Below are 14,135 nucleotides of genomic sequence, written 5' to 3' on the forward strand. Positions count from 1 at the left end.
GGGGGGTCACATAGTCGTGGTCAAGTCAAGAGCTTGACAAAATATATTTACATTTATAAATATATACATATATTTTGTCAAGTTCTTGACCAATCAGATCTGGGGGGTCATGACTCTCCTCCCAGGATTCGCCCTTGCATAGCGTAAAGATTTATTTGTTCGGGATAAATGTAAACATAACTAAACCGCTTAAAAACATTCTTTCACTATTTAAAAGATCCTTCTTTTGTCTTTTTAACTAAGCAGACTTCTATGTACACGAACTTATAGATGTATTGTTTTTTTTTAATAATTACATTCTCTTTATTTTAGGTCCATGGCTATTTGGTAACTATTTTTACTTCTACATACATTTAAACAACATTAACCAAAAGTGTTGATGAAGATCAACTATGGGTGAATTTATTTAGGATTTTGTTTTTTTCTAATGAAAAAGAATACATGTCCCAAGGAAACCGTATATATATTTGCATATGTCTACGAGCAGCAGCCGCTTCGTTATTTCGGCGAATTCCAGTGGCCGCCTGCTCGTTTACCTTTAAAAAATTTCGTATGGTCAATTTGACCATACATTTTGATTTTTAATTACCTTTTTTAAATTGCAGAGAGACAGGCCTGATGATGATGATGATGATAACAATAACAACAACAATAACTAAGAACTTATGCATTTTAATACCAAATAACAACATTGGCGCGAAATCGGACACGGAATTTTTTAATTAGATAATTTAGCAAATATACAGTTGCAGCAATACTTTGTGTTTTTTTAATATACATGTTAGAGGTCCGTCCCGACTTCATACTGGCTTAAAAGAAACAATTAAAAAAAAAAATGTACTTTATTAAATAAAGAATACAATTCCACTTGCATTTAAGATCTAATGTTTTTAATAAAATGTCTTATATTAAACAAATAATTATTCTTGATCCATCTAAGTAAAGGTAGACCAAGTCTCTATTATATAAAAACTTTACAAACAAAAGTTTCACTGTACATTGTCACATTTAACATTCTACATTCTTATCTCACAAACATTCTTAATATTATCTTTTAGTTAGCACCAATTGCTCGGAAAACTTTAATAGTTTCAGCATTTAAAAGTATAAATTTATAATATTTAATACTATATTAAATACCAAAAAAAATCCTGGCCGTAAATAACTATTTAGTCAGTATTTTATGATAATATATCAAATACTATAGTAATAGGTACAAAAAAAATCCTGGCTGTCAAGAACTATTTGGTCAGATTTTTATGATATTTCAAATACTATGGTAATAGATACAAAAAAAATCCTTGCTGTCAAGAACTATTTGGTCAGATTTTTATGATATTTCAAATACTATGGCAATAGATACAAAAAAATCATGGCCGTAAAGAACTATTTGGTCAGATTAAAAAAAAAAACCTGGTATTACTCTGGTTCACATAATTCATATTTTTCAATACATTCCAGTAACCAACCAATAGGTAGAGCTTTCAAATGTTTCATGTTATACATTGGTTCATACATATCTTTAAATATAATATAATGTGAACATATTTCTAATTTTCCACCCTTTCTAGCATGATATGGTACCAATTTCTCAGTTTCAGGTATTGATTCTGGGTTCGGAATCCGTCTTAATACTACCCCACCTGCTTCAGTTATCAATTTAGACAATACAGTCTTGTTTAGAATAAGTGTTTTTGATATTTCGTAATTAGTATTAAAGTTATGAAAATAAAAATGACATCCGTTAAAAAGGCCAGGGAGTTGTTTGTACTTGTTATATCTAGATTTTTTGGGCCCATTAAAATTTATTGTACCAACACCTTTGATTTCATAATCTATGAATGTTTCCAATTTGTTTTCAGTACTTTTTAGTATCCAATCAGTGGATAGAATCCAAATACCATAGACTATAGCTTGTAGAACATCTAAAGTTGGTAAACAAATGCCTTCATTCGAGTCTATTATTAAATGTGTCACTTTATTTGTCAATTTTGTCTCTATATGGATATTTTTATGATGCTTTACTAATGTTTTTAACTTTTTTTGTATTGTAATGTATTCAGAGACGCAATAAACTTGTATGTCATCATAATCAAGTTCCATTTGTATTGTAGATATATGAGATACATCAGCTGTTTGTGTGTGGATAACATTTTCTGCAGCTCTCTCTAATAATTTTCTCATTTCACCATTAGCTAATTGTATTGGAGTTTCTCCTTTACTGTTCTTAGCATCCAAATCAGCTCCATGAGTGACTAATTCATTCACTATGTCTTTATGGTTGTACCTAACAGCCTCATGTAAAGGTGTTTCGTTATCTGGACCTGGTACATTGATCAGGGTTTTATATTGAAACAGCAGTCTCACTAAATCGAGTCTCCCACTTTGAACAGCTTCGTGTAATGGTGTCCAACCAGCATTATCTTTTGTATTTGAATTTGCCCCATCTTCAAGTAATTGTTTTACTCTTTCTATGTTACCTAAACGACAAGACACATGTAATGGTGTTTCACCTTTCTTGTTACGTTTTTCGGCATTTTTGGTTAACTTCGAACTGGTAGCGATTGATAGAATTGACATGTTTGGATTTTCAGAAATAACTTTTTTGTTTAATGTTGCTTCACAGTTTTCTTTATCCTTACTTTTAGTTACAGGTTTTTTAGCATTTCTGCTTTTATTTTTTTTAGTACTGTTTTCTTTGGATACGTTTATTGTACTAGTTTCCGTTTTATAAGATGAAAACATTTTATCCAATTGTATTGCAGAATTAACACTGGCCTCTAGACGATCGTCTTTAAAAATACGCTTGTCTTGTAATGGTTTTTCACAGTAAGGGCATTTTATTAATTCATCAATATGTACTTCGCAAATGTAATGGAAACAGCACATCAATGTAACCGGTTTTTTACACAATTGTTTACAAGCCCGACATGTATAGTCTTGTTTTACTGCTTCTAGTGCCATTAAAAAGGAATTTATTTCCGACGAAGACATAATTAGAGCCGGGCTTATAATATTTTTATTATTTAATAACAATAAATGAGAAAATAAACCTTTTCGACGCGGGAATTCGAGTAATTTGACATAAATCATAAACAGTTTGACAATTGAGTTGACATAGATTAAAAATTGTATTTTAAATCAAAACTCTTACAAAAACATCTTTTCTAATATTTAAATGAACATAAAGTCGAAAATCGTGTTTGTATTTTCACGTCACGAAATACGTGTTTGTATTTTCACATCAATAATTTTATTTCAATTGGTAGGAAAGGTTATAAATTAAGACTCGTAACCTGGCAATCCTGTTGGTGCGTCAACGTGACAAATACTTCAACTTTCAAATCAAAATGTCTTCTAAAAAGTTTGTATTCATGAGATTAGATTTCTGAATTTATAAACTTTTAAAACCGCAACAAACGTTTAAAATGTCTTCAACTGTAGACCAGAAGGCATACCTGCAAAAGTATTTAACTGGAACATCAGGAATTAAGAAAAAGAAGAAGAAAAAGGTCGTCAAAGGACAAGGGTAAATTTTGTTAATGTTTATATTTGTTGTGGTTAGGTTCAAGTGATACAATTATCTTCAATAAGATCTAAGGCAGTACTTTTTTAATATAAATTGTAGGCTAAATTTCTATCATCTTATTCTGTATATTTCAGGTTTAAGATAATAGATGATGACCTAGATTTGACTAAGTTACGAGCCCTGGAAGGTGATGAATTAGACATTCTAGATGATGGGGAGGATGCGCCACAGATTGCTGGCATCATCGACGAGAGACCAGAAGAAATAAAAAAGATGGAACAATTTAAAACTACCTCAAAATGGAGAGTTGTTAATCAGGTATTTAATTACAAAATTATATATGACACTGTTGTATAGAAAATTTTATCCTCATTTTTTTATTTGTATCCTATCCTATCCCTATAATAAACATGCATTATAGTCAGCTTAACCATCTGGTAATAGCACCAACTCGTTTTGGACCCATCAGGGTCTATCATCAAAGTGAGTGATTTTAAAATATTTATGCTATCATATGTGAGTTGGGTTTTTTATTCATTTTTAAAGTCTCTTGAAAGCTTTCACAATTGTTCTCGAAAATTAATCTAACAATGTTGCATTTAATTTAAGGATGATGGATTTAACAGTAAATTACAAATAGAAGAAATTAAGAAAGACGTCAAAGAAATTGAGAAAGAAAATGAATTAATATTTGGTAAAATGTACAGCGATTCTGAGGATGAAAAGAATAATGACTCCGATCTTTCACCGCCACGGAAAAATAATCAAAACAATTCGAAAAGACAGAACAGTGATAGTGATTTCAGTCCACCGAGAAAAAGAACCACAGAATCGTCAGAGAAGAGAAAAACAAATGATAAAAATTATGATTCAGATTTTTCACCTCCACGGCGAAAGGAAAGTCAATTACCAAGAGAAAAACCTAGAAAACAAAGTCGGTGGGAGAAAATAGATGATAGTGACAGTAGAAATAGATCACCTAGCACTGACAATACAAATAAAAGGCAAAAAACAGACAAACAAACAAAACATAAACACTCAAAAAGATCAAGCAGTTCTGATCAATCTCCGCCAAGAAAATCTCAAAAAAACCATAGAAATGGGACTGAAAATTCACATAAATCGAGAAAAGATTCACCTAGAAGAGATCGAACCCCAGATTCAGATTTATCACCTCCTAGGAAAAGAAAGGAATCACCTAGAAGAAATAATGAAAAACACAATAAAGAAAGAAACAGTTACAATAGTGAAGCAAAAGATAGATATCAAAAAGAAAAAGATAAACGGAATAAAAGGAAATATGACAGTGATTCAGATATATCACCTCCTAGAAGAAAAAAGGCAGAAGATAGAGAAAAGAGGAATTACAAGCGAAATAGCGATAGTCCTCCTCCATCAAATAAGAAGATGGCTAAAACTTTAGACGGGAAACAAGCGGGACTTCAAGATGCTGTGCAATTGCGACGAGAGAATGAGAACTTTAAGAAAAGAGAAGAAGAAGCATTTAGTAAAATGACAGATGAAGTTTCCGGAAGAAATGCCAAAGCAGTTTCTCGGAAAAGTAAGTTTTTTACCTTTAGTAAGTCTCAAATGCATTGGAGTTCAATTATCTCTAAATGTAGATTAAATAATTTTTTCCCCAAGTACAAATTTCACTTCTCATTGTTTTATCTTCACATTTCTAAATTATTTTCAGGCAAAAGAGAGACATCAGAAGACAGACAGAAACAGAAAGAAAAAGCAGACAGACAAAAAGAATTGGATGAAAAATATAAAAGATGGAATAAAGGGTAAGTAGACTTAAAAATAGTGTTACAAAAAAATTTATTACTTGATTCATGCCTTTGTAATGTGCAAAAAATTTTTTTTAATCATGGTTTATTATTTTTCACTGTTTTACTAGTTTTTTCATTGTTTCAGAATAAAACAAGTTGAAGCCCAAGAGGCTAAGATACAAGAATATTTGCATGAAGCGTCAAAGCCTCTCGCGAGACACAGAGATGACAGAGATCTAGAAGATAACTTGAGAAGAGTAGAGAGAGAGGGAGATCCGATGCTGCGTTATATCAGAGAGAAGAAAGTAGAAAGAGGGGAGTTGCCACCAGGTAAGTCTGTTAGCTTTTGCCAATGTAGCTTTCTTTGAAAAAAAATTTAGCACTCTTCAGTAGTATTTTGATTTATTCCTCACTAGCTGTGCCTCGCGACTTTGCTCGCGTAAAATAAATGATAAAAACAAAGCCTAAGTTACTCAAAGATAATATGTTATAAAAGCATTGGCTTTTAAGCGGTGCGAGGATTTTTGAAATAAGCCCAGTAGTTTTTGAGTTATTTCATTACATGCATAAATGCAATCTTTTCCTTTTTATATTAGTATGGAAAAACAAACATCTTTAAATTATAGCGAAATAAAATTCAATTTTCATTATAAATATTTTCTTCGGTCATTGCAACGCTAATTTTAAATATTCCTTTTTCTTTTTTTTCATTTCATTAGTTATGTTTCTCATTATTTTGTGTTTAATTTTTTTTTTATAATTGTAGTGTTGACAAAGATTAAACATTGTTTTATTTTTTTTTTATTATTTTAATTCAGGTTGAACAAAATACAATTTTATATTTTTATTAAATTGAATAAAACGTGTTGTGTTCTTTTTACAGAAAAACCCAAATACAAGGGCAATTTCCCACCAAATCGTTTTAATATAAGACCAGGCTATCGCTGGGACGGAGTAGACAGATCTAACGGATATGAGAAGAAATACTTTGACCAACAAAGCAAGAGGAAAGCACAACAAGAAGAAGCATATAAATGGAGTACTGAAGATTTGTAAATATTGTAAAGTATTTTTCTATTGAATCATGAATTTAGTATAAAAAATAAAATGACCTTGAAAAATTTATTGTTTCATTTTTTGACAGACTTCCCAAAAGATAATGAATTTGCCTTTTTTTATGTGTTTTACGGCAAAACTCCGCCCCTGGTAGACCGATTTTGAAAATTCCTTTTTATCCGAAAGGTAGTGCTTGTAGGTGGGTCTCATATTTTTGTTTATAATTTTTGATGACTACGGCATAGTTAAATAGTTTTTTTAGCTTAAAAAACACTACAGGGTTATTGGTAATGCAACGTATTCCCGTTAGGTGTTAGAGGGGACCTTTTTAATGATTTCGACCCCTATATGCATTATACAAAAGTTAACCATTTTTGAGTAATCAATGTTTTTACAAAATAAGTCGAAAATACATCATCAAAATTTTGTCAAAAGAATAACTAACAATTATAACTTCATTTTCGCTTCGGATTTATAAAGCTTTTTTTGTTATTATTTTTGAAGAGCTAAGAAAATGGCCACGTTTTAAAAATCTGCCAGCCAAGTTATAAACGACTTTTTTTTAGGGCATTTCAATGGAAAAGAATCACGAAAAACATTCAAGTAAAATGGTTCTGTAGATCGCATTTTTTTTTAATAGAGAAAAAATTGATGTTTTCATATTGTTAAATAATGAATGTTTAAAAGATTTTATAAATCTAAAGAAAACGTGAAGTTACAATTGATAGTTTTTTTAAATACATTTTTTGAGTTTAATTTTCGACGTATTTAAAAAAAAATCTAAAAATCACGATAACTCAAAAATGGTAAACTTTTGCATTTTACCTTTGGAGGTGAAATTATCACTAATAATCTCCTTCACCTCTTAACAGAAATATATCGAATTACCAATAACCTTGTATAGGGAAAATAATTCTTTTTAGGTTAAAATAACAACACATTTATGTAAATCGTTTATTTTAAAACACAGATTCATTTGAAAATCGCTTGAAAATTAAAGCTAATATAATAAATATATTTTTATATTAAAACTAGTAAAAGCACATACAACATAAGTTTGCTTTAAATCAGTCGTTATAAGATTCTCTTCAAAATATTAACATATTAGAATAATTGAAACAACATTTCTTACTTGAAAATGTTTCCTTGTTGTTGTTTAGTATAACTATTCCATTAAGAAATATGTTAAAAAGATTAATGATTAAAAATATTTAAGCATAAACTTATAATTTGACACAAAAACAGATAAAAACAATCTAGTACTTCCACTACTTTTAGATTCATTATAAAAACATAATATAGATATTTTCTACTAAAATTAGTAGAACCACTGCAGTTTTTTATTCGATTTTACAAACTTTACTATAATTTGTCTACAAACAATATATTAACCCTGCTTTAATTGCAGCGAGTAAATTGACAAATGCAAATGTCTGGTTGTTCAAGGAGTTTTTACACGTTTTTAAAGTCAAGCCATTAGAAAAGAAGAAGAAATTGAATTATTCAAAATTAGAACACATTGTTGACGTCATCACTTTTTTCTAGTCTGTTTCTGTACATATTTTGTCATTACATAATGTCTCCGTTAAAAATAGTTTTATTTCTAAATCTTTTACGATATACATTTTTAAACTGTAACTTTGACTTCTATTATACGCTTAAAGTATTAAAAATGACCAAAAAAACACTCCATTTTTAAACTATTTTAGTAATGAATGTTTAACTATGACTAGTTTTATCATAAACTTTATTTTTCTCGTTACAATCTTACTAATATTATAAACGCGAAAGTTTAGATGGAAGGTTGTTTGTTAGAGTTTGTAGCCAAAACTGCTGACCGGATATCAATGAAATTTGGTATAGATGTAGAGGATAGTCTGTAAGAACACATAGGCTGCTCACTTTTGTTTTTAATTTTAATTCCACGTGAACGGAGTCACGGAAGATAGCTAGTAAAATATATTTTGAAATCATTATATTGATTATGTCTAATTTCACGTTTTAGAACTTTTACAATTTTACATAGCTTAATAAGTACACGAAAACAATATTGATTTTATTTACATACTAAGAAAAAAAGAAAAAACTTCAAAAAGCCGGCAACACTCGAAATGTCAATTTACTTGCTAACATTAAAAGTTTAAACTCTGCATTTCAATACATAATAGTAATGTTTTTGGAAGTTTCATCCGAAATAGAGTAATGTACAAGTTTTTTCGGTAGTAAATAGATATAATATAATAAAATATCTTAAATATAGGAAACATATACGTTTTCTATATTAAAGAGAACTAATTACGTCGTCCCCTGTACCCCCCGCGGCCCCTGCGCTCCTCGTCATAACGACCTTGATTAAAACCCTGCCCTTGGTTACCTTGAGGTTGGTAACTTCTGTAACCTGCAATATTTTACGTTATAAATGCGAAATTTGGATGAATGTTAAAATTTGTTTAAACTGCTAAATGGATCTTTATGTCTTTGTTTTTATCTGGAAGAACCCAGGCTACTTACTTTTTTTTTCCACAGACGGAGTCGCGGGGAAAAGCTAGTATTTAAATATGAATGTTTGTATGGATGGACGTTTGTTAGAATTTGTAGCCTAAACTGATGAACGGATCTCAATGTTTCTTATAGATGTAAGGAATGGTTGGAAGAACACAGGCCACTTACTTTTTTTTATTTCCACAGACGGAGTCGCGGGTAAAAGCTAGTATTTAAATATGAATGTTTGGATGGATAGATGTTAAAGTTTGTCTAAGCTAAATGGATCTCGATGTTTCTTATAGATATAGAGAATAGTTGGAAAACATAAGCTAGTTTTTTTTTCAATTCCACGCAAAGTCGCGGACAAAAGCTAGTTTAACATATATGAAATCTACGTAAAGTTTTTTAACATACCTGGTGTAGAATAACCTTGGTTGAAAGTACCAGCGCTGTCGTAACCTTGGTTGTTACCATAACCTCCTTGATTGTTGAAACCTTGGTTGTAACTTTGGTTTTGGTTGTAACCTTGGTTTTGGTTGTAATTCTGACCATAACCGCCCGGCGGCACTTCGAACGTTTGATAATTACGTTGATTCTGGTTCTGGTTGAAATTTTGGTTTTGAGATCTGAAATAGAAAAGAAATCGTTGAAATTACAAGTTTCTGAAATTCAAATTCAACTTGAAACATCATCTATACTGATAATAAAGATGAAATATTAATAATTTTGCATTAAACGAATAAACTCAAAAACTAATGGATCTATTTTAAAAATATCATCATTAGAAAACTACATTAATATAAATAAATACACTGTGCAACAGAATATATTTATTATTATATTATAATTCCGCGCAGAAGTCGTAGGCAAAAGCTAGTTGCATAGTTATTGTTAACAAATAGATAAACAAAATGCTATAATTTCTATAACAAACCTGTTCTGATCTTGTCCCTGGTTGTACCCGCCCTGCACCCTGCCGCCCCCTCCCCTGCCGCGACCCCCGCCGCTGCCTTCCCTACCTCCCCTAGGACCACCGCGACCACCACCCTGCAATACACAAAAAAAAAATAAAAAAAACGGAAAATGAAAAATTCGAATTTTAACTAGCATTTTTTTTCAATATTGCATAGAGACACTACAATATTATTTTATTACAAGCTGTTCCCGTGCGGCTTCATCCGCATGAAATTATGAAAATTTGATTTTATTGTATACATTTGTCAAATTATCAATTACAAATGTCAAAATGACACGACATGATGACAACCTTGCTTCCTTGATGTTGGCAGCAACTAACTTATGGTCTCTTTCCCACGTTAGGGTCTTTATCCAAAATATTTACCACCTAAGTTTAATGGCGTGAAAATATATAGCCTAAAGCGTGACGTAAATGTAGGTCTTTTTAATTAAAAAAGGAACTATTCAAAAACATGCTGTAATTGCTGATATCTTGGGCAACAAAGAGGTGTGTGTTTACGCTTTATTATAATATTATTATTTTTATAGATATACTAGCTATTTCTCACAAAGCTCCGCACGGAATTAAAAGACAAAACCTAGTCTATGTTCTTCCAGATTACATCTATGACAATCATCGAGATCCGTTCAGCTGTTTAGGTTACAAACTCTAACACAAACATACAAACTTTCACACTAATATTATAAATGCGATAATCTGGAAGAATACATAGGCTACTTACTTTTGTTTTATTAATTCCACACGGAGTCGCGGGCCAAAGCTAGTTTATAACATAAGTAATACACTAATAAGTTAGTTACCTGCGGCGCAGACCTCTGTTGCCAAGAAGGCATCTCCGGTGGAGGAGGTTGCTGCTCATTGGGACGACCTCCTCGGTCTGGTACCTGGAATTATATAAATAAATGTACATAATTCCTTACAAAAAGTTTTTTTCTTTTATAATATAAGGTGGCAAACGAGCAAGCGGCCACCTGAATTCGCCAAAATGGTGAAGCGACCGCTGCCCATAGACATCCGCAATGGCAGATGCGTTGCCTACCCTTATACGACGGAGGAGGAGACGCACATAAAGAGGATATTTTCCCTTCCTATGCATCTCCTCCTCTATCAAATCCACTTCCCCTTTTTAACCTCTCCTTATAAAAAAAGGGTGGTAAAGAGAAAGGGACTTAAATTAGCAACACGATTGATATTTGTATATAAATTGTTGTACAATTCCACTATTTTGAGCAATAACTTTATTTCCAACTATTTTGAACAATGACTGTTAATTTCAAATACTTTGACCAACAATCACTTTTAATTTCTATTTTGACCAATGACTTACTATTTTGTACAAAAATGACTTTGAACATCAACTATTTGTTTAAGGACTTTACTTTATTATAACAATTTTTAACAATGATGACTTTAAACTTAAAATATTTTCGTCAATGATGTTTTGAAACTTCAACTATTTGGTTGACTTTACCTATTTTGAACAACAATGACTGTTAACTTCAACTACTTTGAGCAAAAATCACTTTCAACTCCAACTATTTTGAATAAAGACTGTTAACTTCAACTATTTTGAAGAATATTTAATTTTAACTTCAACTATTTTGACCAATAATGACTGTTAACTTCAACTACTTTGAGCAAAAATCAATTTCAACTACAACTATTTTGAACAAAGACTATTAACTTCAACTATTTTGAAGAATATTTAATTTTAACTTCAACTATTTTGACCAATAATGACTGTTAACTTCAACTACTTTGAGCAAAAATCACTTTCAACTATAACTATTTTGAACAATGGCCGTTAACTTCAACTATTTTGAACAATATTTACTTTTAACTTTAACTACTTTGACCAACAATCACTTTTAACTACAACTATTTTAACCAATGAGTTTACTTTTACTATTTTGTACAAAAACAATTTTAAACTTAACATGTTTTGGTCAATAATGATTTTAAAGATCAACTATTTGGCCAATGACTTCAACTATTTTAAACAGTAATTACTATTAACTTCAACTATTTTGATCAATATATTTTGACTTCAACTAACCTGACCAATGATAACTTTGTTGACTTCAGATTGTGTATTCTTCCTTACATTAGCGCTGGAAGTTTTATCTACATGTAATAGTGATGTCCTCGCAGCGAGGAAGTCACACAACTTCACTTCCGGTTTTACTTTCATCTGTTCACGTTTCGGTCTGTATATCGCTTGCATTTGATCCTTCTTACCTTTGAGTCGATCTGACCACTGAAATTATAAGTTTTGTAATACATTTAACAAGAATTTTAGTAAATTAAAACTGGTTTTTTCGTGGATATTCCTACAAATTGGTATAGATGAAGGAGGAACTATAATTTATTGAGATATTAACATTAAAACTCTAAATTCACATTTAAAATATTAAAGACTGGCTTTCGCCCGCGACTGCGTCCGCGTGGAAGTAAAAAAAAAAAACAAAATAGCCGCCTATGTGTTCTTCCAGACTAAGTTCTGGATCTATTCAAAATTTCATTCAGATCCGTTCAGCGGTTTAGGCTAGAAAATCTAACAAACATCCATCCATCCATCTAAACTTTCACATTTATAACTTTAGTAAGAAATTTGCCTGTCGCATACAATTTAAGCAATAAATTATTTTATGGTTAAAAAACTCGTAATATCCTTGACTTATTTCCTTAAAGTTTGTGATAAAAATCATAAACTTCAAGTAAAAATTCAATACAACTGTAAATTACATTTGCAAAGATTAATTTATAAATCTATTGTTTTTTTAAATGAAAATATAATGTATTTTTAATTTTTAAAACATTGTCAGAAGAAACTTAAAATGTCTGAGTAAACAAACCTCAAAACTCTGTATAGTACATTCCAATCTAGATATTAAAGTTTCCCGTCTCAGTCTATATTCATCATACATTTCTGTGAATATATTATCCAATGCCTTCCAATCTTTCTCAGTTAATGCTTTATTATATAATGGTTTTCCTACTAGTTCCTGACCTGTGAAATATAGTAAAAACCGGTTTCAACAAAGTGAAAGGGATTAACAATAATAGTGGTAATAACCAATACTAATATTATAAAGAGGAAAGTTTTGTGGTTTGTATTTTTGTATGTATTTAATTAACTCAAAAACTATTGAGCTATTTTAAAAATATTTCCACAATTAAAAAGCTATGTCATCAATGAGTAACATAGCCTATATTTTTTTATTATTTTTTGCAACGGGCTAGTTATCTATGTATTCAATTACGAAGGCAAATATAACAATAGAATATACATACATACATACATACCGATAAAGTCTTTATATAAATGACTACTTTTGAGTTAAAAATAGCCTATGTTAGTCAAATAAAATAATAAATCTTTTTACTGATGAAATTTTTAAAATTGGCCCACATTTTGTGATTATTTATTACATACAAAATTATAAAAAGTGACATCTTAAGAATTCTAAGAACTAGCTTTGCCTGTGACTCCGTCCGAATAGGAATTAAAAATAAAATAAACAGACCAATTGAGTACCTCCATCTTTTGGGAAGTCGGTCACCAAATAAAACTGAATATTCATACATCTAAACTATCGCATTCATAATAATAGTTAAATTAATGTAAAATACAGTATAACACTTACCTTCTTTTTGTATAGTATCTTTTAGTTTCGCTTCCAGTTTAGAGAATAATACCTCCGGAGTAATATTGGGAGGTGGTTTATTAAATTTTAAAGCTATCAAAATTTCTTTCAAAGCTTTAGCGGTGGGAGATTCTTGCTGAAAAACATTACTACATAAGAAACAAGAAAAAATATAGCTAGAATATAAGCATATTCTCTTAAAAATAGAAATTACATGTTACGGTAGTGGAAACAATTTTTTATATCATATAAACAAGCTACTTGAATTCGCCGATATGGCGAAGCGGCTACCTATAAACCATTCGCAATTGCAGATTTAATAATCAAAAGACACACATAAAAGGGATATTTCCCCTTCCTATGCATCTCCTCTGTCAAATCCACTTTCCATTCCCATCCTTTCCTTCTAAGAAAAGAGAAAGGGACTAAAATCAGGAATTCGACATCACACTCATCAGCCTGTACACAGAATTACTTCCACTACACGTCTGTCGTAGTATTTCTAAGTGAGTTGGCCCTACAGTGCTAAGATATTAAAACTATACCACTGTTAAAATATTTACATAGAGATATATGTATAGAGCGTCGGTGGCTCAGTGGTTGAAACACTTGACTTGTAATCTACAGGTCTTGGGTTCGAATCCCGCCATATCAATGTGATTTTT

General features: G+C 30.7%; 3 protein-coding genes across 3 annotated transcripts in view; 1 reads left to right on the plus strand and 2 right to left on the minus strand.

The window, feature by feature from the left end:
- Nucleotides 1-823: 823 nt before the first annotated feature.
- On the minus strand, nt 824-3,089 carry LOC106108756 (BRCA1-associated RING domain protein 1-like). Its single transcript, XM_013290015.1, has one exon. The coding sequence runs from the start codon at nt 2,992-2,994 to the stop codon at nt 1,420-1,422; it is 1,575 nt and encodes a 524-aa protein (XP_013145469.1). The 5' UTR covers nt 2,995-3,089; the 3' UTR covers nt 824-1,419.
- A 236-nt stretch (nt 3,090-3,325) lies between these two features.
- On the plus strand, nt 3,326-6,419 carry LOC106108759 (BUD13 homolog). The gene is made up of 6 exons (XM_013290019.1): nt 3,326-3,529; nt 3,664-3,847; nt 4,139-5,090; nt 5,226-5,319; nt 5,450-5,634; nt 6,188-6,419. Exons 1-6 carry the CDS (start codon nt 3,429-3,431, stop codon nt 6,358-6,360), a joined length of 1,689 nt encoding a protein of 562 aa, XP_013145473.1. The 5' UTR covers nt 3,326-3,428; the 3' UTR covers nt 6,361-6,419.
- Nucleotides 6,420-8,254: 1,835 nt separating this feature from the next.
- Nucleotides 8,255-14,135, minus strand: part of LOC106108710 (protein FAM98A) — a 9,031-nt gene continuing 3,150 nt past the window's right edge. The window contains exons 3-10 of the mRNA XM_013289970.1: nt 13,725-13,761; nt 13,471-13,619; nt 12,679-12,833; nt 11,880-12,080; nt 10,624-10,707; nt 9,779-9,891; nt 9,259-9,470; nt 8,255-8,758 (exon numbers count right to left, since the gene is read on the minus strand). Coding sequence (XP_013145424.1) covers nt 8,652-8,758; nt 9,259-9,470; nt 9,779-9,891; nt 10,624-10,707; nt 11,880-12,080; nt 12,679-12,833; nt 13,471-13,619; nt 13,725-13,761 — 1,058 coding nt within the window. The 3' untranslated portion in view covers nt 8,255-8,651. The remainder of the gene's footprint in view (nt 8,759-9,258; nt 9,471-9,778; nt 9,892-10,623; nt 10,708-11,879; nt 12,081-12,678; nt 12,834-13,470; nt 13,620-13,724; nt 13,762-14,135) is intronic.

The sequence above is a fragment of the Papilio polytes genome, unplaced genomic scaffold, assembly GCF_000836215.1.
Source record: "Papilio polytes unplaced genomic scaffold, Ppol_1.0 DF821400.1, whole genome shotgun sequence".
Taxonomy (NCBI): domain Eukaryota; kingdom Metazoa; phylum Arthropoda; class Insecta; order Lepidoptera; family Papilionidae; genus Papilio; species Papilio polytes.

Excerpts from the sequence above, each read along its gene's own strand:
- LOC106108756 (XM_013290015.1), bottom strand. The coding sequence starts at position 2,994 with ATGTCTTCGTCGGAAATAAATTCCTTTTTAATGGCACTAGAAGCAGTA.
- LOC106108759 (XM_013290019.1), top strand. The coding sequence starts at position 3,429 with ATGTCTTCAACTGTAGACCAGAAGGCATACCTGCAAAAGTATTTAACT. Across the intron at positions 3,530-3,663 it reads AAGGTCGTCAAAGGACAAGG|GTTTAAGATAATAGATGATG; the intron begins GTAAATTTTGTT and ends TGTATATTTCAG. Across the intron at positions 5,320-5,449 it reads TATAAAAGATGGAATAAAGG|AATAAAACAAGTTGAAGCCC; the intron begins GTAAGTAGACTT and ends TCATTGTTTCAG.